The sequence below is a fragment of the Oncorhynchus masou genome, chromosome 10, assembly GCF_036934945.1.
Source record: "Oncorhynchus masou masou isolate Uvic2021 chromosome 10, UVic_Omas_1.1, whole genome shotgun sequence".
Taxonomy (NCBI): Eukaryota; Metazoa; Chordata; class Actinopteri; order Salmoniformes; family Salmonidae; genus Oncorhynchus; species Oncorhynchus masou.
In genome coordinates, this window is record NC_088221.1 from 45,561,857 (window position 1) to 45,583,225 (window position 21,369).

Here is a 21,369-nt window from a genome sequence, read left to right on the forward strand (position 1 = left end):
ATCTACAAGCTTGGTACACCTGTATTTGGAGAGTTTCTACCATGCTTCGCTGCAGATCCTCTAAAGCGCTGTCAGGTTGGATGGGGAGCAGGTTTTTATCAAGAATCTCTCTGTACTTTGCTCCGTTCCTCTTTCCGTCAATCCTGACTAGTCTCCCGGGCCCTGCCACTGAAAAAAATAAATAATTTCACTTAACTAGGCAAGTCAGTTAAGAACAAATTCTTATACAACAAGCTAATGCTTTCTCCAAGTCATTCCCTTCCAATCCAGACAAATGATTTTGTATCAACACCACATGAATCTATGACGAGAACACTGAGATAAGTAATGTCAGTGTATTGTTACATGAAAGAAGAAATTACAACAATTCTATAACATAACTATATCAAACCTGTTAGTCAAATTTAGGAATAAAACACAGGAACTATGAACACCTTAACTTCAGAGTTAAAATATGTTTAGCTGTCACTTTGAACCATGGATAAAAGAAAGCATAAATTATTGGATTAATTAAGGAATTAACAAGTGGCAGAAAACTGATGAATAATGATAATAAATTGTCAATAAAAATGTGTACAAAAAACAAAATAAATAGAGATGGAATCCAACAAATGAGATAGTTGAAAACAACAATAGACAGAGTTTTTGCTGCTTTCCTCTCAGACTTATTTGCCTGTACAGTTTGAACACCAGACACACTGGCAGCATCTTTTGAAAACACCTTTCTGGCCTGTGATGTGGCCACCACAAAGATTTTCAAATAAAGTGTTATAATAATAGAGCATGGGACAACCATTGTAATTACAATATCAATTATATTACCCCAGATTGACCCTTCTATAGTAAAGCATTCTTTCAAACACCTACTGGGTAATTGTACATTTATACATATTTTTATAACAACAGCCTGGTATATGATACAACAAAACCAGGTCATGGATATACAACACATTATTCTTGTTATTGTTATTTTAGAGTGGTACAATAAGGGATCACACACAGCAATATAGCGGTCAATAGATATCAAGACCAAATTGCCCAGAGATAAAGAAGTGCATAAAAAAGCCATATAGAAATGAAAAGCACAGAAATATTTCCCAAATCCCCAGCATGATTCCATTATTGCTACAGTCGTTACTGGTATCACAATCGCTCCCACCAGGAGATCTGACACAGCCAGAGAGAGGATGAGCAGGTTGGTTGGAGTGTGGAGCTGCTTGAAGTGAGAGATGGAGATGATCACCAGTAGGTTCAAAAATACTGTAACTGCTGAAAACAATGAGCAGAAGATGTACAGTGGTGTGTAGATAGATGACGATAGCAAAACCTTTCTGCAAGAAGAGTTTCTGTCTTGAAAACAATATTGAACATCTTCATGTTCCTCCATTTGTAGAAAATGATCAAAACGTTGAGGTCCTGCTCTTGCTTGGTCCTCTGTGTGACCCTGTCAGGTCAGCCTTCTGACAAACTCTGAGCTCTGCCTCTCTATTTATCTCTGAGTTACTGACAGCCACTCTCCTCCCCAGAGTCTCTACACACACACACACACACAGACACAGACACACGCAAATAAGGTGAGTGCACACTCACGTGAGCACACAAATGAACAAATGTTTGGTTTAACAAATCATTAATGAAAGCATGATGTAATATATGACAGGATATGATGTTGCTGTAGCCACCTAGCCTGTCCTTCAGTCTTACTGACAGTTAGAGATGAGAGGAAAGGTACATTTTCTCAGTTGAGCACTTTAATGGGGGAAATATAGTATGCGTGATTTATTGGTCACTGAAAGGCTATTTTACATAGGAAATAGGATAACTGTGCAGACTAACTGGTTTGGGTTTTGTCAGTGCTCAGTTTGGAACATATTCCACAACCTCAGGAGGCATGATTGCACACCACATGTCAGCTAGTCAGTGTGTAGGAAAGTTGACAGTAAGAATGTTGATGAGATGGCATAAAGTTATGCTGACCTACAAAGGCAAAACGCAGTAACTACAAATTTGATCTGTTGTAATGGCCAAGTATATTATCTGATTTAATGTGGTGTTTATTTTCCTATTTAGTTTCCTTTTCCAAGATGGCGTAGCAGTCAGACGTCTTTGTCTTTTGTCTTGTCGTGTCACGTGTGTATATATCCTTTTATATCTTTGCACAGCGTGATTCAAACCAGAGCAAATCTGACTTATTTTCTCCATACCCCCGGATTCCTACCGTAAGCTCTGAACCTTTTCACCTGGATCATCGCAGATAGCTAGCTTTTTTTTTTTTTGCTAGGCCCATCTCCCGACTTGCCGAAGAGGTCCACAAGCCACTCCTTTGGCCACAATACCTATTTTTCCAATTGGCCTGGACCCCTTTTACTGCCGACATGGAGCCTCGCCGATCCATCATGACACGATCCATCATTTGTTAACTTCTGTAACTGTAAAAGCCTTGGTTTCATGCATGTTAACATTAGAAGCCTCCTCCCTAAGTTTGTTTTATTCACTGCTTTAGCACACTCTACCAACCCGAATGTCCTAGTCGTGTCTGAATCCTGGCTTAGGATGACCTCCAGAAAATGTTCTTCCCTAACTATAACTTTTTCCGACAAGATAGAATTGCCAAAGGGGGCGGAGTTGCAATCTACTGCAGAGAGAGCCTGCAGAGCTCTGTCTTCCTATCCAGGTCTGTGCCCACATAAATTAAGCTTCTACTTTCAAAAATCCACCTTTACCAGAAACAAGTCTCTCACCGTTGAGCTTGCTATAGACCACCTTCTGCCCACAGCTGTGCCCTGGACACCATATGTGAATTGATTGGCCCCAATCTATCTTCAGAGCTCGTGCTTTTAGGTGACCTAAACTGGCACATGCTTAACATCCTGGCCAACCTACAATCTAAGCCCCCAATCTCACACAAATGATCAATGAACATACCAGGTACAACCGCAAATCCGTAAACACGGGCACCCTCATAGAAATCATCCTAACCAACCTACACCTCTGCTGTCTTCAACCAGGATCTCAGCGATCACTGCCTCATTGTCTTCGTCCGTAATGGGGCTGCCCCTCATCACAGTCAAACACTCCCTAAAACACTCCACCTGGCCCAGGAATCCTGGAAGGATATTGACATCATTCCGTCAGTAGAGGATGCCTGGTTCTTCTTTACAAGTGCTTTCCTCACCATCTTAAATAAGCATGCCCCATTCAAAAAATGTAGAACCAGGAACAGATAAAGCTCTTGGTTCACTCCAGACCTGACATCCCTTGACCAGCACAAAAACATCCTGTGGCGTACTGCATTGGCATCGAATAGCCCCCGCGATATGCAACTTTTCAGGGAAGTTAGGAACCAATATACACACGCAGTTAGGAAAGCAAAGGCTAGCTTTTTCAAACAGAAATTTGCGTCCTGGAGCACAAACTCCCAAAAAATTCTGGGACACTGTAAAGTTCATGGAGAATAAGAGCACCTTCTCCCAGCTGCCCACCGCACTGAGGCTAGGAAACACCATTTATAAATCACCAAAAAACTTCCATTTACTCATAATAGACTGAATTTACACATCACACTATTACAACAGTGTGACTGTTTTGGAATAAAATATGACATATTTATTTTAACATCCTCTGTGTTGTGATTATTGTTTATCCATTGATATGTTCTTGGTCATTTTGAGACCATAAAAGGCAGCTGAACTCAAAAACTAACTTCTCTAGTTGAAAAAGGCCAATGTTGCATAGATATTAGACAGAAACATTGATTCTAGTATATAAATGTTTTGCAAGATGTAAATGGCATAATAGAGGTCATATCTTCCAAAACAGATGTTTGTGAGATTTAACCTGTTGAGTGTAGGGGCAGTATTTTGATGTTTGGATGATAAATGTACCCAAATTAAACTGCCTACTTCTCAGGCCCAGAACCTAGAATATGCATATAATAATCTAACAATATAATATAATTGTCAGATTAGGATAGAAAACACTCTAAAGTTTCCAAAACTGTCCAAATATTGTCTGTGAGTATAGCAGAACTGATATTGCAGGCGGAAACCTGAGGAAAATCCAACTAGGAAGTGCCTCTTATTTTGAAAGCTCCCTGTTCCATTGCATGGCTTCCCTCCATTTAAAGGGATATCAACCAGATTCCTTTTCCTATGGCTTTCACATGGTGTGAACAGTCTTTAGACATAGTTTCAGCCTTTTATTCTGAAAAATGAGTGAGAACGATCACTTTGCGTCAATGGATGGCTGGGTGCCAGCAGCATTTTGCATGCGCAACAGCTTGGAGCAGACATTTTCTCTCTCTCTCTCCTATTGAAAAAGCTACGGTCCGGTTGAAATATTATTGATTATTCATTGTTAAAATGGAATGATTATAAAAAACGTTTGACATGTTTCTATGAACTCTACGGATACTATTTGGAATATTCTTCTGCCCCGTCGTGACCGCTCGAGCCTGTGAATTACTCAAAACGCACCAACCAAATGGAGGTATTTTGGATATAAATAGAATCTTTATGGAACAAAAGGAACATTTATTGTTTAACTGGGAGTCTTGTGAGTGCAAACATCCGAAGATCATCAAAGGTAAGCGATTCATTGGTCACGAAAGTCAGAAAAGCAATCAAATGAACTTTGCTGGTAGCTGTTTGTAATGTTTTGTCTGCTGAGAGAGATGTCCTTACATAAATGCTTGGTTTGCTTTAGCTGTAAAGCTTTTTTGAAATCTGACACGCCAGGTGGATTAACAGCAAGCTAATCTGTGTTTTGCTATATTGCTCTTGTGATTTCATGAAAATTAAATATTTTTAGTAATTTAATTTGAATTTGGTGCTTTGCAATTCAGCAGATGTTGATGAAATGGGATAACGGGATGGGTGCGCCAAGAAGTTTTTAAGTAAGCTGTTATTTTCCTAGATCTCTTGGATATTTGAGGGTTGAGTTTTGATTTCCATCCTGAACACTAACAGCGGATGGTAACGTCAGAATTGTCATGCGTGGAGAAACAGCTGCACAGATTGCGCTCTAACCAATCCTACAATAGAACCAGTGAGACAGAACAGAACATATGACAACACACACTTGTTTACATAAGACAACACATCACCAATATTATGTTGAAAGAACACTTGACCCCTAACCCTTTATGGAGTGGCCACTTGTTGATGTGTTTGATAGTGATCACTCCAGTCTGCCACTGATTTGGTCAAAATGACAATTGAGACGATGTGCACTTGCAGCCCAACTGCCACTTGTCAATATTTCCAAATTCAAAACCCATTTGTGAGCATTTTGTGTTACGCTGCAACCTATTTTGTAACATGAAACACTGCCAGACAGACAAATACAGTAATAGTAAATGAGAACGTTGTCAAAACGAAGCGGTCACCACTCGGCAGAGACTTTATAAGTCAATTCAGCTAACGGGGCCTGTCTGTTCAATGCGCTACTACTATAGCTAGCTTCATTGACAAACAAAGAAATGGAACTTAGCTAGCAAGCTAGTAATTTTCCTCACTGATAAACAGCATATAGCTTGTGATGTATTTACTAAAGTTTGACTGATGAAGTTGTAGACAGGTTCTCAGAAATCAGTCAGTGCACTAACTATAATTTTCATGCACATTGAGAAATACTGCACCAAACACCTTAGCTAGATGTGAAATTCAAAATTAATAACAGATTTCTTGATTGATCTTAATTCTGACAATTTTGAGGGTGAAAGATTGCTGCCGTTACTCAAGATGGACAGTCAACAATAACTGGTCCTCTGTAGCTCAGTTGGTAGATCATGGCACTTGCAAAACCAGGATAGTGGGTTCAATACATTGAATGTATACATACTGTAAGTCACTTTGGATAAAAGTGTCTGCTAAATGGCATATGGGTACGATGTTAAGCCATCATTTGTCTTCATGTACCACTTACTTAAGGAGATATGTGAATCCTACCAATTAGAGCTGGTTGGTGGCCATTTTGGAAAACTGGTTAAATCATCCCTGGGATCCCCGGACCGTAGATTGACGCTGCAAGCTCTTGACTGGGGACCGTCGCTGGAGGCTCCGGGCCGGGGCCATCGCGGGAGGCTCCGGGCCGGGGGCCGTCGCTGGAGGCTTCGTACGTGGAGCCGGAACAGTTCTCATCGGACTGAGGAGGCATACTGGAAACCTGATGAGTGGAGCTGCCACAGGGCTTACCAGGCTGGGAGACATACTGGAGGACTGGTACGTGGAACCAGAACAGGTCTCACCGGACTTATGGGCCGTGGAGGAGCACTGGAGGACACAAGCTTAGAGCTGGCACAACCCGTCCTGGCTGGATGGTTACTTTCGCCCTGCAAATGCGGGGCGCTAGCACAGGACGCACTGGGCTGTGCAGACGCACCGGAGACACAGTGTGCAGAGCCGGAGCAGGATATCCAGGGCCGAAGAGACTCACTGGAGGCCAGTAGCGCTGATACAGCACCATCCGACCTGGCTGAATGCCCACTCTAGCCCGGCCAATGCGGGGAGTGGCAGGGTAGCCTAGTGGTTAGAGCATTGGACTAGTAACCGAAAGGTTGGATGTTCAAATACCTGAGCTAACAAGGTACAAATCTGTCATTCTGCCCCTGAACAGACAGTTAACCCACTGTTCCTAGGTCGTCATTGAAAATAACTGACTTGCCTAGTTAAATAAATGTAAAATAAAATTAAATATGAGCGCACCGGGCTGTGACTGCGCTGGGGAAAATCTACCTAAGTATGGTTCCCAATCAGAGACAACAATAGACAGCGGTCCCTGATTGAGAACCATACCCGGCCAAAACAAACATAGAAAAAAGAACATAGAATGCCCACCCAACTCACACCCTGACCAAACCAAAATAGAGACATAAAAAGCTCTAACGTCAGGGCGTGACAAACGTTAGTACTCAGTATGGTTCCCAATTAGACAACAATAAACAGCTGTCCCTGATTGAGAACCATACCCAGCCAATACAAAAACATAGAAAAAAGAACATAGAATGCCCACTCACACATTTACATATTCACATTTTCAAAACATGCATGGCTCTGTTGTAATGACACTTATTTCACTCTACCAATTAAAGGTGTCAAACACATCTAACAACATTGTGATTTGTTATTTGTATATATTCTTTTACTTTTATTTTGGATATGTCACCATTGAGAACAGGATCTCATTTGTGAACATGAACATACAATAAATAAAACAAGATTAATCAAAAACTATCAAAAACTGGTGGCAGATAGCCAAGCGGTTAAAATGTTGGGCTAGTAAGAGAAAGGTTGCTGGTTCAAATCCCTGAGCCAACTTGGTGAAAAGTCTGTCGATGTGCCTTTGAGCAAGGAACTTCACCTTAATTGTTCTTGTAAGTCACTCCGTTTAAGAGTGTCTGCTAAATGACTGACAAAATTACATATTTGACCTTTGCATGATTCTTTGAGAGCATCGTACATCTGCAAAAGTCAAACTGTGCTCTGTGACTGATGTCATTGGGACTATATTGTCTCTGCTGTGTAAGTGGACAACTCTTAATGATGTTAGTTTGACTTGGTCATGTTTCTGACACCAGAGGGTCCTGTTATCACCTTTATGCAAGGCTCTGGAACAATGAGGTCCAAAACTCTGCACAGGTCAAGAATCCCACCTCTGAATCATGACTCTTTCATAGGTGGGATCTGAACCCCGGGATCCTGAGTGGAAAACCAACATCTTAACCAATAGTCCAAGAGGAAAGTTACAGAGAGACTGAAAAACAGATTCTATCTCAAGGTCATCAGACTGTTAAACAGCCACCACTAACATTGAGTGGCTGCTGCCAACACACTGACTCAACTCCAGCCACTTTAATAATGGGAATTGATGGAAATTGATGGAAAATATATCACTAGCCACTTTAAACAATGCTACTTAATATAATGTTTACATACCCTACATTATTCATATCATATGTATATGTATATACTGTACTCTATCATCCACTGCATCTTTATGTAATACATGTATCACTAGCCACTTTAAACTATGCCACTTTGTTTACATACCCTACTTTACTCATCTCATATGTACAGTGTCTTGCGAAAGTATTCTGCCCCCTTGAACTTTGCGACCTTTTGCCACATTTCAGGCTTCAAACATAAAGATATAAAACTGTATTTTTTTGTGAAGAATCAACAACAAGTGGGACACAATCATGAAGTGGAACGACATTTATTGGATATTTCAAACTTTTTTTAACAAATCAAAAACTGAAAAATTGGGCGTGCAAAATTATTCAGACCCTTTACTTTCAGTGCAGCAAACTCTCTCCAGAAGTTCAGTGAGGATCTCTGAATGGTCCAATGTTGACCTAAATGACTAATGATGATAAATACAATACACCTGTGTGTAATCAAGTCTCCGTATAAATGCACCTGCACTGTGATAGTCTCAGAGGTCCGTTAAAAGCTCAGAGAGCATCATGAAGAACAAGGAAATGTCACGCCTTGGTCTTAGTATTTTGTGTTTTCGTTAATTAGTTAGTCAGGCCAGGGTGTGACATGGGTTTATGTTGTTTTATTTCGAAGTGGGGTTTTTTAGTTATTGGGATTGCGGCTGAGTAGGGGTGTTGCATAGGTTTGGCTGCCTGAGGCGGTTCTCAATCAGAGTCAGGTGATTCTCGTTGTCTCTGATTGGGAACCGTATTTAGGTAGCCTGGGTTTCACTTTGTATTTCGTGGGTGATTGTGCCTGTCTCTGTGTAGTTTCACCAGATAGGCTGTAATTATGTTTCACGTTCCATTTTGTTGTTTTGTATTTGTCTCAGTTATTTTCATGTATTCGTCATTTGTTTCATTAAAAAACATGAGTAACCAACACGCTGCATTTCGGTCCGACTCTCTTTCGACAAACGAAGAACGCCGTTACAGAATCACCCACCACACACGGACCGAGCAGCGTGTTAACAGGCAGGAGCCACAGAAGAGGCAACAGAAGCAGCTTCAGTGGGAGAGGCTGCACCACTTGGAGAATTGGACATGGGAGGAAGAACTGGACGGAAAAGTACCCTGGGCTCAGCCTGGTGAATATCGCCGCCCCAAGGAGGAACTAGAGGCGGCTAAAGCGGAGAGGCGCTGGTATGAGGCAGCAAGGCAACGTGGATGGAAGCCCGGGAATAAGCCCCAAAAATTTATTGGGGGGGGGGGGGGGCTTTCAGGGAGTATGGCTACGCTGGGTAGGAGACCTGCGCAAACTCCCTGTGCTTACCGGGGGGCTAGAGAGACCGGGCAGGCACCGTGTTATGCAGTGGTGAGCACGGTGTCCCCAGTGCGGGTGCATAGCCCGGTGCGGTATATTTCAGCTCCGCGAATCGCCCGGGCTAGATTGAGCGTCGAGCCAAATGCCATGAAGCCGGCTCTACGCATCTGGTCCCCAGTGCGTCTCCTTGGGCCGGCTTACATGGCACCAGCCTTGCGCTCGGTGTCTCCGGTTCGACTACATAGCCCAGTGCGGGCTATTCCACCTCGCCGCACTGGCAGGGCGACCGAGAGTATTCAACCGGGTAAGGTTGGGCATGCTCGGTGCTCAAGAGCTCCAGTGCGCCTGCACGGTCCGGTCTATCCAGTACCACCTCCACACCCCAGCCCTCCGGTAGTAGCTCCCCGCACCAGGCTTCCTGTGCGTGTCCTCGGCCCAATACCACCAGTGCCAGCACCACGCATCAGGCCTACAGTGCGCCTCGCCTCTCCTGCGCTGTCGGAGCCTTTCTTCTCTCCTGCGCTGTCGGAGTTTCCCGCCTGTTCAGCGCTATCAGAGCCTTTCTCCTCTCCAGCGCTGCTGGAGCCTCCTGCCTGTTCGGAGCAGCCAGAGCTGCCAGTCTGCATGGAGCAGCCAGAGCTGCCAGTCTGCATGGAGCAGCCAGAGCTGCCAGTCTGCATGGAGCAGCTAGAGCTGCCAGTCTGCATGGAGCAGCTAGAGCTGCCAGTCTGCATGGAGCAGCTAGAGCTGCCAGTCTGCATGGAGCTGCCAGTCTGCAAGGAGCTGCCAGTCTGCATGGAGCTGCCAGTCTGCATGGAGCAGCTAGAGCTGCCAGTCTGCATGGAGCTGCCAGTCTGCAAGGAGCTGCCAGTCTGCATGGAGCTGCCAGTCTGCATGGAGCTGCCAGTCTGCATGGAGTTGCCAGTCTGCATGGAGTTGCCAGTCTGCAAGGATTTGCCAGTCTGCAAGGAGCTGCCAGACTGCAAGGAGCTGCCAGACTGCAAGGAGCTGCCAGTTGGCAAGGAGCTGACAAAGCTGTTAGTCTGCATGGAGCAGCCAGAGCCGCCAGTCAGCATGGAGCAGCCAGAGCCGCCAGTCAGCATGGAGCAGCCAGAGCCGCCAGTCAGCATGGAGCAACCAGAGCCGCCAGTCAGCATGAAGCAGACTCTTCCAGATCTGCCAGTCAACCAGTCTGCCAGGATCCGCCAGACTCTTCCAGATCTGCCAGTCAGCCAGACTCTTCCAGATCTGCCAGTCAGCCAGACTCTTCCCGATCCGCCAGTCAGCCAGACTCTTCCCGATCCGCCAGTCAGCCAGACTCTTCCCGATCCGCCAGTCAGCCAGACTCTTCCGGATCCGCCAGTCAGCCAGACTCTTCCGGATCCGCCAGTCAGCCAGACTCTTCCGGATCCGCCAGTCAGCCAGACTCTTCCGGATCCGCCAGTCAGCCAGGATCTGCCGGATTCAACTGCCTGGCTGGGCTTCATCTCAGTACTGGGCTTCCTCTCAGTACTGGGCTTCCTCTCAGTGCAGGGCTTTCTCTCAATACTGGGCTGCCCCTCAGTCCCGAGCTGCCCCTCAGTCCCGAGCTGCCCCTCAGTCCCGAAATGCAACTCAGTCACGAGCTGCTCCTCAGTTCAGTGGGGTTCTGGGTGAGGACTATTAGGCCATGGTCGGCGGTGAGGGTGGATCATCCCAGGACGCGAAGGGGAGGAACTATGAATTTATGGAGTGGTTTCCACGTCCCGAGCCGGAACCGCCACCATGGACAGACGCCCACCCGGACCCTCCCTATGGTTTTGAGGTGCGTCCGGGAGTCCGCACCTTAGGGGGGGGGGTTCTGTCATGCCTTGGTCTTAGTATTTTGTGTTTTCGTTAATTAGTTGGTCAGGTCAGGGTGTGACATGGGTTTATGTTGTTGTATTTCGTAGTGGGGTTTTTTAGTTATTGGGATTGCGGCTGAGTAGGGGTGTTGCATAGGTTTGGCTGCCTGAGGCGGTTCTCAGAGTCAGGTGATTCTCGTTGTCTCTGATTGGGAACCGTATTTAGGTAGCCTGGGTTTCACTTTGTATTTTGTGGGTGATTGTTCCTGTCTCTGTGTAGTTACACCAGATAGGCTGTACTTAGGTTTCATGTTCCGTTTTGTATTTGTCTCAGTTATTTTCATGTATTCGTCATTTGTTTCATTAAAAAACATGAGTAACCAACACGCTGCATTTCGGTCCGACTCTCTTTCGACAAACGAAGAACGCCGTTACAGGAACACACCAGGCAGGTCCGAGATACTGTTGTGAAGAAGTTTAAAGCCGGATTTGGATACAAAAAGATTTCCCAAGCTTTAAATATCCCAAGGAGCACTGTGCAAGGGATAATATTGAAATGGCGTAGCAGTAAGTCGTCCTGTCGTATCGTCTCTCTGTAAATATCGTCGCTTTTTCGTTTTAGATATTTTTAGATATTTTTCTTCTCATATCTTTAAAAACATTTTGCTAGCTTCCAAATACTCTCCTGCAACCCGCCTCACCCAATGTAGCTACTTTTCCTAAAGTATATTTACCTCGGAACCGGAACCCCTCAACTGAAGCTAGCCAGCTAACCACCAGCTATGCTAGCGGTCTTCAGCTAACCGGTCATCAGCTAACCCTTAGCTCAGAAAGCTCTCGCCAGTTCGAACAACGCGACACTAACCAGAGCATAACGGACCTATTTATTTTTTTCCAACATTTTTCAGCTGGATCTTCACAACTAGCTATCGAGCTAAACCGCAACCCTGGTTGATTACTCCTGGCCAGCGTTTCCACCCACGTAGCTTGAAGCTAGCCCGGCCAGAGCTCCTGTGCTCCTAGCATACTCCTGGGCTACAATACCCGGACCCACGACCGGTCTATCGATGTCACTGCATGAAGAGGAATAAACAGACTCACCCCATCGCGACGTCCTACAAAGGCTAACTCTCTAGCCCTCGCTATCTCCTTGCTTGCTAATTCGGCATGCTAACTGCTAGCTTGTTTAGCCCAGGTCCGCTAACTACTACTTTGTTTACCCCGGCCTGCTAATCTGTTAGCTTGTTAGCACAGGCCTGCTAATCTGTTAGCTTGTTAGCACAGGCCTGCTAACCGTCTGCATCGCCGCGTCCCAAACACGCAGTGGCCCATATGTACTTTCTATCTCTTCACAATTATTTTTTTTTTAAATTTGTTTATACCTTCCGGAAACCTGCCTCACCCAATGTGATACGGAATCGCTATTATTTTTAATTTTTAGAACACACTCAAGAACCTCCAGAAGCTAACTAGCTACAAGCTATTTAGTCATTGTTTTTTTTTTACCTGGATAACACTCGCCAGTCCAGCCCCCCTGCCCCATCCACCGCTGCCCCCTGGACTCTGATCACTTGGCTACATAGCTGATGCACGCTGGACTGTCCATTAATCACGGTACTCCATTCTGCTTGTTTGTTTTATCTGTCGGCCCCATTGCCTAGTCAATGCCATCTTACCTGCTGTTGTTATGCTAGCTGATTAGCTGTTGTCTCACCCACTGTTTTAGCTAGCTTCCCCAGTTCAACACCTGTGATTACTGTATGCCTTGCTGTATGTCTCTCTCAAATGTCAATATGCCTTGTATACTGTTGCTCAGGTTAGTTATCATTGTTTTAGTTCACAATGGAGCCCCTTGTCCCACTCCTCATACCCCTGATACCTCCTTTGTCCCACCTCCCACATATGCGGTGACCTCACCCATTACAACCAGCATGTCCAGAGATAAAACCTCTCTCATCATCACCCAGTGCCTGGGCTTACCTCCGCCGTACCCGCACCCCACCATACCCCTGTCTGCGCATTATGCCCTGAATATATTCTACCATGCCCTGAAACCTGCTCCTCTTATTCTCTGTCCCCAACGCTCTAGGCGACCAGTTTTGATAGCCTTTAGCCGCACCCTCATACTACTCCTTCTCTGTTCCGCGGGTGATGTGGAGGTAAACCCAGGCCCTGCATGTCCCCAGGCACCCTCATTTGTTGACTTCTGTGATCGAAAAAGCCTTGGTTTCATGCATGTCAACATCAGAAGCCTCCTCCCTAAGTTTGTTTTACTCACTGCTTTAGCACACTCTGCTAACCCTGATGTCCTTGCCGTGTCTGAATCCTGGCTCAGGAAGGCCACCAAAAATTCAGAGATTTCCATACCCAACTATAACATCTTCCGTCAAGATAGAACTGCCAAAGGGGGAGGAGTTGCAGTCTACTGCAGAGATAGCCTGCAAAGTAATGTCATACTTTCCAGGTCCATACCCAAACAGTTCGAACTACTAATTCTGAAAATTACTCTCTCCAGATATAAGACTCTCACTGTTGCCGCCTGCTACCGACCTCCCTCAGCTCCCAGCTGTGCCCTGGACACCATTTGTGAATTGATTGCCCCCCCATCTAGCTTCAGAGTTTGTTCTGTTAGGTGACCTAAACTGGGATGTGCTTAACACCCCGGCAGTCCTACAATCTAAGCTAGATGCCCTCAATCTCACACAAATCATCAAGGAACCCACCAGGTACAACCCTAACTCTGTAAGCAAGGGCACCCTCATAGACGTCATCCTGACCAACTGGCCCTCCAAATACACCTCCGCTGTCTTCAATCAGGATCTCAGCGACCACTGCCTCATTGCCTGTATCCGCTACGGTGCCGCAGTCAAACGACCACCCCTCATCACTGTCAAACGCTCCCTAAAACACTTCTGTGAGCAGGCCTTTCTAATCGACCTGGCCCGGGTATCCTGGAAGGACATTGACCTCATCCCGTCAGTTGAGGATGCCTGGTCATTCTTTAAGAGTAACTTCCTCACCATTTTAGATAAGCATGCTCCGTTCAAAAAATGCAGAACTAAGAACAGATACAGCCCTTGGTTCACTCCAGACCTGACTGCCCTCGACCAGCACAAAAACATCCTGTGGCGGACTGCAATAGCATCGAACAGTCCCCGCGATATGCAACTGTTCAGAGAAGTCAGGAACCAATACACGCAGTCAGTCAGGAAAGCTAAGGCCAGCTTCTTCAGGCAGAAGTTTGCATCCTGTAGCTCCAACTCCAAAAAGTTCTGGGACACTGTGAAGTCCATGGAGAACAAGAGCACCTCCTCCCAGCTGCCCACTGCACTGAGGCTAGGGAACACGGTCACCACCGACAAATCCATGATTATTGAAAACTTCAACAAGCATTTCTCAACAGCTGGCCATGCCTTCCGCCTGGCTACTTCAACCTCGGCCAACAGCTCCGGCCCCCCCGCAGCTCCTCGCCCAAGCCTCTCCAGGTTCTCCTTTACCCAAATCCAGATAGCAGATGTTCTGAAAGAGCTGCAAAACCTGGACCCGTATAAATCAGCTGGGCTTGACAGTCTGGACCCTCTATTTCTGAAACTATCCGCCATTGTCGCAACCCCTATTACCAGCCTGTTCAACCTCTCTTTCATATCGTCTGAGATCCCCAAGGATTGAAAGCTGCCGCAGTCATCCCCCTCTTCAAAGGGGGAGACACCCTGGACCCAAACTGTTACAGACCTATATCCATTCTGCCTTGCCTATCTAAGGTATTCGAAAGCCAAGTCAACAAACAGGTCACTGACCATCTCGAATCCCACCGTACCTTCTCCGCTATGTAATCTGGTTTCCGAGCCGGTCACGGGTGCACCTCAGCCACACTCAAGGTACTAAACGACATCATAACCGCCATCGATAAAAGACAGTACTGTGCAGCCGTCTTCATCGATCGTGCCAAGGCTTTCAACTCTGTCAATCACCATATTCTTATCGGCAGACTCAGTAGCCTCGGTTTTTCGGATGACTGCCTTGCCTGGTTCACCAATTACTTTGCAGACAGAGTTCAGTGTGTCAAATCGGAGGGCATGCTGTCCGGTCCTCTGGCAGTCTCTATGGGGGTGCACACAGGGTTCAATTCTCGGGCCGACTCTTTTCTCTGTATATATCAATGATGTTGCTCTTGCTGCGGGCGATTCCCTGATCCACCTCTACGCAGACGACACCATTCAATATACTTTCGGCCCGTCATTGGACACTGTGCTATCTAACCTCCAAACGAGCTTCAATGCCATACAACACTCCTTCCGTGGCCTCCAACTGCTCTTAAACGCTAGTAAAACCAAATGCATGCTTTTCAACCGATTGCTGCCTGCACCCGCATGCCCGACTAGCATCACCACACTGGATGGTTCCGACCTTGAATATGTGGACACCTATAAGTACCTTGGTGTCTGGCTAGACTGCAAACTCTCCTTCCAGACCCATATCAAACATCTCCAATCGAAAATCAAATCAAGAGTCGGCTTTCTATTCAGTAACAAAGCCTCCTTCACTCACGCTGCCAAGCTTACCCTAGTAAAACTGACTATCCTACCGATCCTCGACTTCGGAGATGTCATCTACAAAATTGCTTCCAACACTCTTCTCAGCAAACTGGATGCAGTTTATCACAGTGCCATTCATTTCGTCACTAAAGCACCTTATACTACCCACCACTGCAAATTGTATGCTCTAGTCGGCTGGCCCTCGCTACATATTCGTCGCAAGACCCACTGGCTCCAGGTCATCTACAAGGCCATGCTACGTAAAGCTCCGCCTTATCTCAATTCACTGGTCACGATGGCAACACCCATCCGTAGCACGCGCTCCAGCAGGTGTATCTCACTGATCATCCCTAAAGCCAACACCTCATTCGGCCGCCTTTCGTTCCAGTACTCTGCTGCCTGTGACTGGAACGAATTGCAAAAATCGCTGAAGTTGGAGACTTATCTCCCTCACCAACTTCAAACATCAGCTATCTGAGCAGCTAACCGATCGCTGCAGCTGTACATAATCTATTGGTAAATAGCCCACCCATTTTCACTTACCTCATCCCCACAGTTTTTATTTATTTACTTTTCTGCTCTTTTGCACACCAATATCTCTACCTGTACATGATCATCTGATCATTTATCACTCCAGTGTTAATCTGCAATATTGTAATTATTCGCCTACCTCCACATGCCTTTTGCACACATTGTATATAGACTTTATAGACTGCCCTTTTTCTTCTACTGTGTTATTGACTTGTTAATTGTTTACTCCATGTGTAACTCTGTGTTGTCTGTTCACACTGCTATGCTTTATCTTAGCCAGGTCGCAGTTGCAAATGAGAACTTGTTCTCAACTAGCCTACCTGGTTAAATAAAGGTGAAATAAAAAAATAAATAAAAAATCAGACCACTGCAAATCTACCAAGACCTGGCCGTCCCTCTAAACTTTCAGCTCATACAAGGAGAAGACTGATCAGAGATGCAGCCAAGAGGCCCATGATCACTCTGGATGAACTGCAGAGATCTACAGCTGAGGTGAGAGACTCTGTCCATAGGACAACAATCAGTCGTATATTGCACAAATCTGGCCTTTATGGAAGAGTGGCAAGAAGAAAGCCATTTCTTAAAGATATCCATAAAAAGTGTCGTCTAAAGTTTGCCACAAGCCACCTGGGAGACACACCAAACATGTGGAAGAAGGTGCTCTGGTCAGATGAAACCAAAATTGAACTTTTTGGCAACAATGCAAAATGTTATGTTTGGCGTAAAAGCAACACAGCCCATCACCCTGAACGCACCATCCCCACTGTCAAACATGGTGGTGGCAGCATCATGGTTTGGGCCTGCTTTTCTTCAGCAGGGACAGGGAAGATGGTTAAAATTGATGGGAAGATGGATGGAGCCAAATACAGGACCCTTCTGGAAGAAACCCTGATGGAGTCTGCAAAAGACCTGAGACTGGGACGGAGATTTGTCTTCCAACAAGACAATGATCCAAAACATAAAGCAAAATCTCCAATGGAATGGTTAAAAAATAAACATATCCAGGTGTTAGAATGGCCAAGTCAAAGTCCAGACCTGAATCCAATCGAGATTCTGTGGAAAGAACTGAAAACTGCTGTTCACAAATGCTCTCCATCCAACCTCACTGAGCTCGAGCTGTTTTGCAAGGAGGAATGGGAAAAAATTTCAGTCTCTCGATGTGCAAAACTGATAGAGACATACCCCAAGCGACTTACAGCTGTAATCGCAGCAAAAGGTGCCGTTCTGTACCATCACTCATTCATATATCTTTATGTACATATTCTTTATCCCTTTACACTTGTGGGTATAAGTTAGTAGTTTTGGAATTGTTAGGTAAGATTACTCATTGGTTATTACTGCATTGTTGAAACGAGAAGCACAAGCATTTCGCTACACTCGCATTATCATCTGCTAACCATGTGTACGTGACAAATAAATTTGATTTGATTTTGATTTGGAGTATCAACACAGATAATGTGATCCAGGGTCAATATCTTACAGGCCAAAAGACACTGGTGTGACCCCTGACCTGGCAGCAGTGATGTAGTGATAGCAGTGTTTACAACCAGTATGTTGATGTTGATGTGTCTGCTGAGGTCTCCTGGTCTGTCGTGTTTCCATCGTTCAGGCAGGTAATAGCAGGAAGAGTGATGTCAAAGGTTAGAGACACAGGGTTGCTCACCACCATACATATTTTAATTATTTTATTTAACCTTTATTTAACTTGGCAAGTTAAGAAAAAAATATTTTTTTCAATGACAGCCTATGAACAGTTGGTTAACTGCCTTGTTCAGGGGCAGAACGACAGATTTTCTGGTAGCTAGGGGATTTTTTCTTGCAGCCTTCCGGTTAATTGTCCAAAACTCTAACCACTAAGCTTCCTGCCGCTACCTACCAGGCAAAAGTTTTGACACCCCTACTCATATATAACACATATGGAATTATGCAATAACCAAAAAAGTGTTTAAAAAATCTAAATATATTTTGTATTTGAGATTCTTCAAAGTAGTAACCTTGATGACGACAGCTCATAATAATGGCAGGAATGGAGTTCATTGAATGGTATCAAACACATCAAAACCATGCACCTATTATATAGGTCCTGGATTGCAGGAAGCTTGGCCCCAGTGATGTACTGTGCTGTATGCATGACCCTATGTAGCGCCTTAAGGTCAGATGCCAAAATAGTTGCCATGCCAGGCAGTGATGCAAATGGTCAAGATGCTCTCGATAGTGCAGCTGTAGAACTCCTTGAGAATCTTGGGACCCATGCCAAATCTTTTCAGTCTCCTGAGGCAGAAAAGGTTTTGTTCTGCTCTCTTCACGACTGTCTTGGTGTGTTTGGACCATGATAGATGGTTGGTGATGTAAGTATACACCCCTGAGGGTCCCCAATGTTGAGGATCAGCGTGGCAGGTGTGTTGTTGCCTACCCTTACCATCTGGGGGTGGCCCGTCAGGAAGTCCAGGAACCAGTTGCAGAGGGAGGTGTTTAGTCCCAGGGTCCTTGGGAGCTTTGTGGGCACTATGGTGTTGAAGCCGATGACTGAAGTGGTGTACTCCTCAATGCCTTTGGATGAATACCAAAACATATTCCAGACAGTGCTAGCAAAATAGTCCTGTAGCGTAGCATCCGCATCATCTGACCACTTAGTGCTGTCCCAGTTGATTAAGCTAGAACCAGACCCCAGATACCTCACAGCGCTGGCAGAGAAATGGCTTAAACCGGGTCATAACTATGGACTGGTGCTGGAGCTGCAGCCACATCCAGGCCACGCACTGACCACGGACACCTTCACATCCCACCACCCGGGGGAAGGCTGTCCTTTTCCAGTTGAGGGCTACCTGCCCACTGCCATTATTATATAAAATGATCCAGCAAACCTGTCCAGCTCAGCTGCTGGTAATCATGAGGTAGCAATTGGCAAAATGGAAGAGTTTCACTGGTCGCTGTATCCCTGAACTTTCTTCAGTCCCGGTTACACCCAGCAGCATGTGTAAGCCCCTCTGCCTCTAATAGACCTCAAGGATGTGGGCTGGTAGGAGTGGATCCTTGCTCCGCAGCGCTACCTGGCCAACTACTGTCAGTGCCCGTTCCCCCTGAGCAAGAGCCTGAACGGCCCCAACCATGCTATCCTGCAGACACTGGTCCACTCTTTGGACCCCTACGGCACACCCCAGCCCTGCTGCGTACCCATCCGCCTGTCACCTGTCTCAATGCTCTACTATGACAGCAATGTATTCCTACGCACCAACCATGCCATCCTGCAGACAGTGGTCCACTCCTTGGACCCCCACGGCACACCCCAGCCCTGCTGCGTACCCATCCGCCTGTCCACTGTCTCAATGCTCTACTACGACAACAATGTATTCCTACGCACCAACCATGCCATCCTGCAGACAGTGGTCCACTCCTTGGACCCCCATGGCACACCCCAGCCCTGCTGTGTACCCATCCGCCTGTCCACTGTCTCAATGCCCTACTACGACAACAACGTATTCCTACGCACCAACCAGGACATGGTGATGGATGACTGTGGCTGCAGATGAATTACATTAGGTGTGATGGCTGGTTGGTGTAGTGGACTTTAGAACAGTCTTTTTACCCATAATAACAATGTTATATTCTTTGAGTCTCCTGTGATGAAAAGGCTTTGGTATTATTCAGACAGATGGTCTCTTCTAAGTTTGGCACAGGCACACATTTCATCTAACATTTACATTTACATTTAAGTCATTTAGCAGACGCTCTTATCCAGAGCGACTTACAAATTGGTGAATTCACCTTCTGACATCCAGTGGAACAGCCACTTTACAATAGTGCATCTAAATCATTTAAGGGGGGGTGAGAAGGATTACTTTATCCTATCCTAGGTATTCCTTGAAGAGGTGGGGTTTCAGGGAGTTCAGATTTAAAATGACTTCATATACAGATCTAGCGTGTCCTTGTGCCTGGTGCCGCCAGCTGGACGGTGTTTCTTCCCGACACATTGGTGCGGCTGGCTTCCTGGTTAAGTGAGCAGTGTGTCAAGAAGCAGTGCGGCTTGGCAGGGTCGTGTTTCGCAGGACGCATGGCTCTTGACCGTCGCCTCCCCGAATCCTTAGAGGAGTTGCAGCGATGGGACAAGACTATAACTACGAATTGGATGTCACGAAAAAGGGGTACAATAAAATAAACTTTGGCTCTTTAATCAATCTAGCATTTTGGATTTGAGCTCTACATTTTCATGCGAGGCAACAGTATAAAATCGCACCTCTTATTTGAGGGTATTTTCATACATATTGTATCTGTTTTACCATTTAAAAATGAATGCACCTTATAAATCAAGTCCCCCCCCCCATTTGAAGAGGTCATAAGTATTTGGACAACTTCACTTGTATTGTATTAAAGGTGGTAACCCTTTATACGTAATGTTAAATTATGTATTTAGATATTGGTTCCTTTACCCTGTAATCAGTCTATGAACTTCTCTTATGGGTGACTGCAATCCACACTTTGATCTTGGTAATCACTGCCAACAAACAAGAGTGTTGTCATGTTCAGACAAAACACGTTACTTCCTTCAGCACACTACTACAACAGCATGACTGTTGTGGAATAAAATGTTCAATATATTCAATATTTCCTTCAACATCCTCTGTGTTGTGTGCTTATTGTTTAACCATTGATATGTTCTAGGTCATTTTGAAACCTTAAGGAGCATCAGGTACTGCTGAAGTGGTCACTGTTCAAAACATTTATAAAGAATTAAGAAAGTATGAATAGTCCTCACTTTAGATTAGAGACTGCAAAACGACTTTACTAATGATCAGTAAATAGTTTATAAGGATATTTATTAAACATCTTATGAATCATTATTACATACTAAAGAAGTCGTTTATAAATGTGGGAATAACTAGCTTGCTAAAACAAATGTGGGCGTAATGATACATGCATGATGAATAATCTATTTACTTATCCATTATTAATTATTTAGTGTGTTACTCAATCACTATTTTCATCCACACTAAACAGTTTGAGAGAGCTGCTCTGGTGTGACCCCTGACCTGGCAGCAGTGATGTTGTGGTAGTGAGAGTAGTGGTCGTGTTCTTAACCAGTATGTTGAGGTTGAAGTGTCTTCTGTGGTCTCCTGCATTGTTGTGTTTAATCATTAATGCATATAGTAGTTATTCATACATGTCAGAATTCCCAGGTGAATAACATTTAGCACAAGTTGAACTAATAATAAATGGTGAACAAAATGTAAATGTCTTACAAAT

General features: G+C 45.1%; 2 protein-coding genes across 2 annotated transcripts; one reads left to right on the forward strand and one right to left on the reverse strand.

Annotated features, from left to right (window-relative positions):
* Window positions 1–424: 424 nt before the first annotated feature.
* On the reverse strand, window positions 425–1,387 carry LOC135547763 (trace amine-associated receptor 13c-like). The gene has a single exon (XM_064977023.1). The coding sequence runs from the start codon at window positions 1,385–1,387 to the stop codon at window positions 425–427; it is 963 nt and encodes a 320-aa protein (XP_064833095.1).
* A 17,116-nt stretch (window positions 1,388–18,503) lies between these two features.
* LOC135547764 (protein DVR-1-like) lies at window positions 18,504–19,658 on the forward strand. Its single transcript, XM_064977024.1, is given in 5 exon segments — window positions 18,504–18,525; window positions 18,763–18,930; window positions 19,082–19,120; window positions 19,123–19,347; window positions 19,600–19,658. Coding segments are annotated over 5 exon segments (513 nt in total).
* The last annotated feature ends 1,711 nt before the right edge of the window (window positions 19,659–21,369 follow it).

Coding starts and splice junctions, on each gene's coding strand:
- LOC135547763 (XM_064977023.1), bottom strand. CDS start 1,387: ATGGAGGAACATGAAGATGTTCAATATTGTTTTCAAGACAGAAACTCT.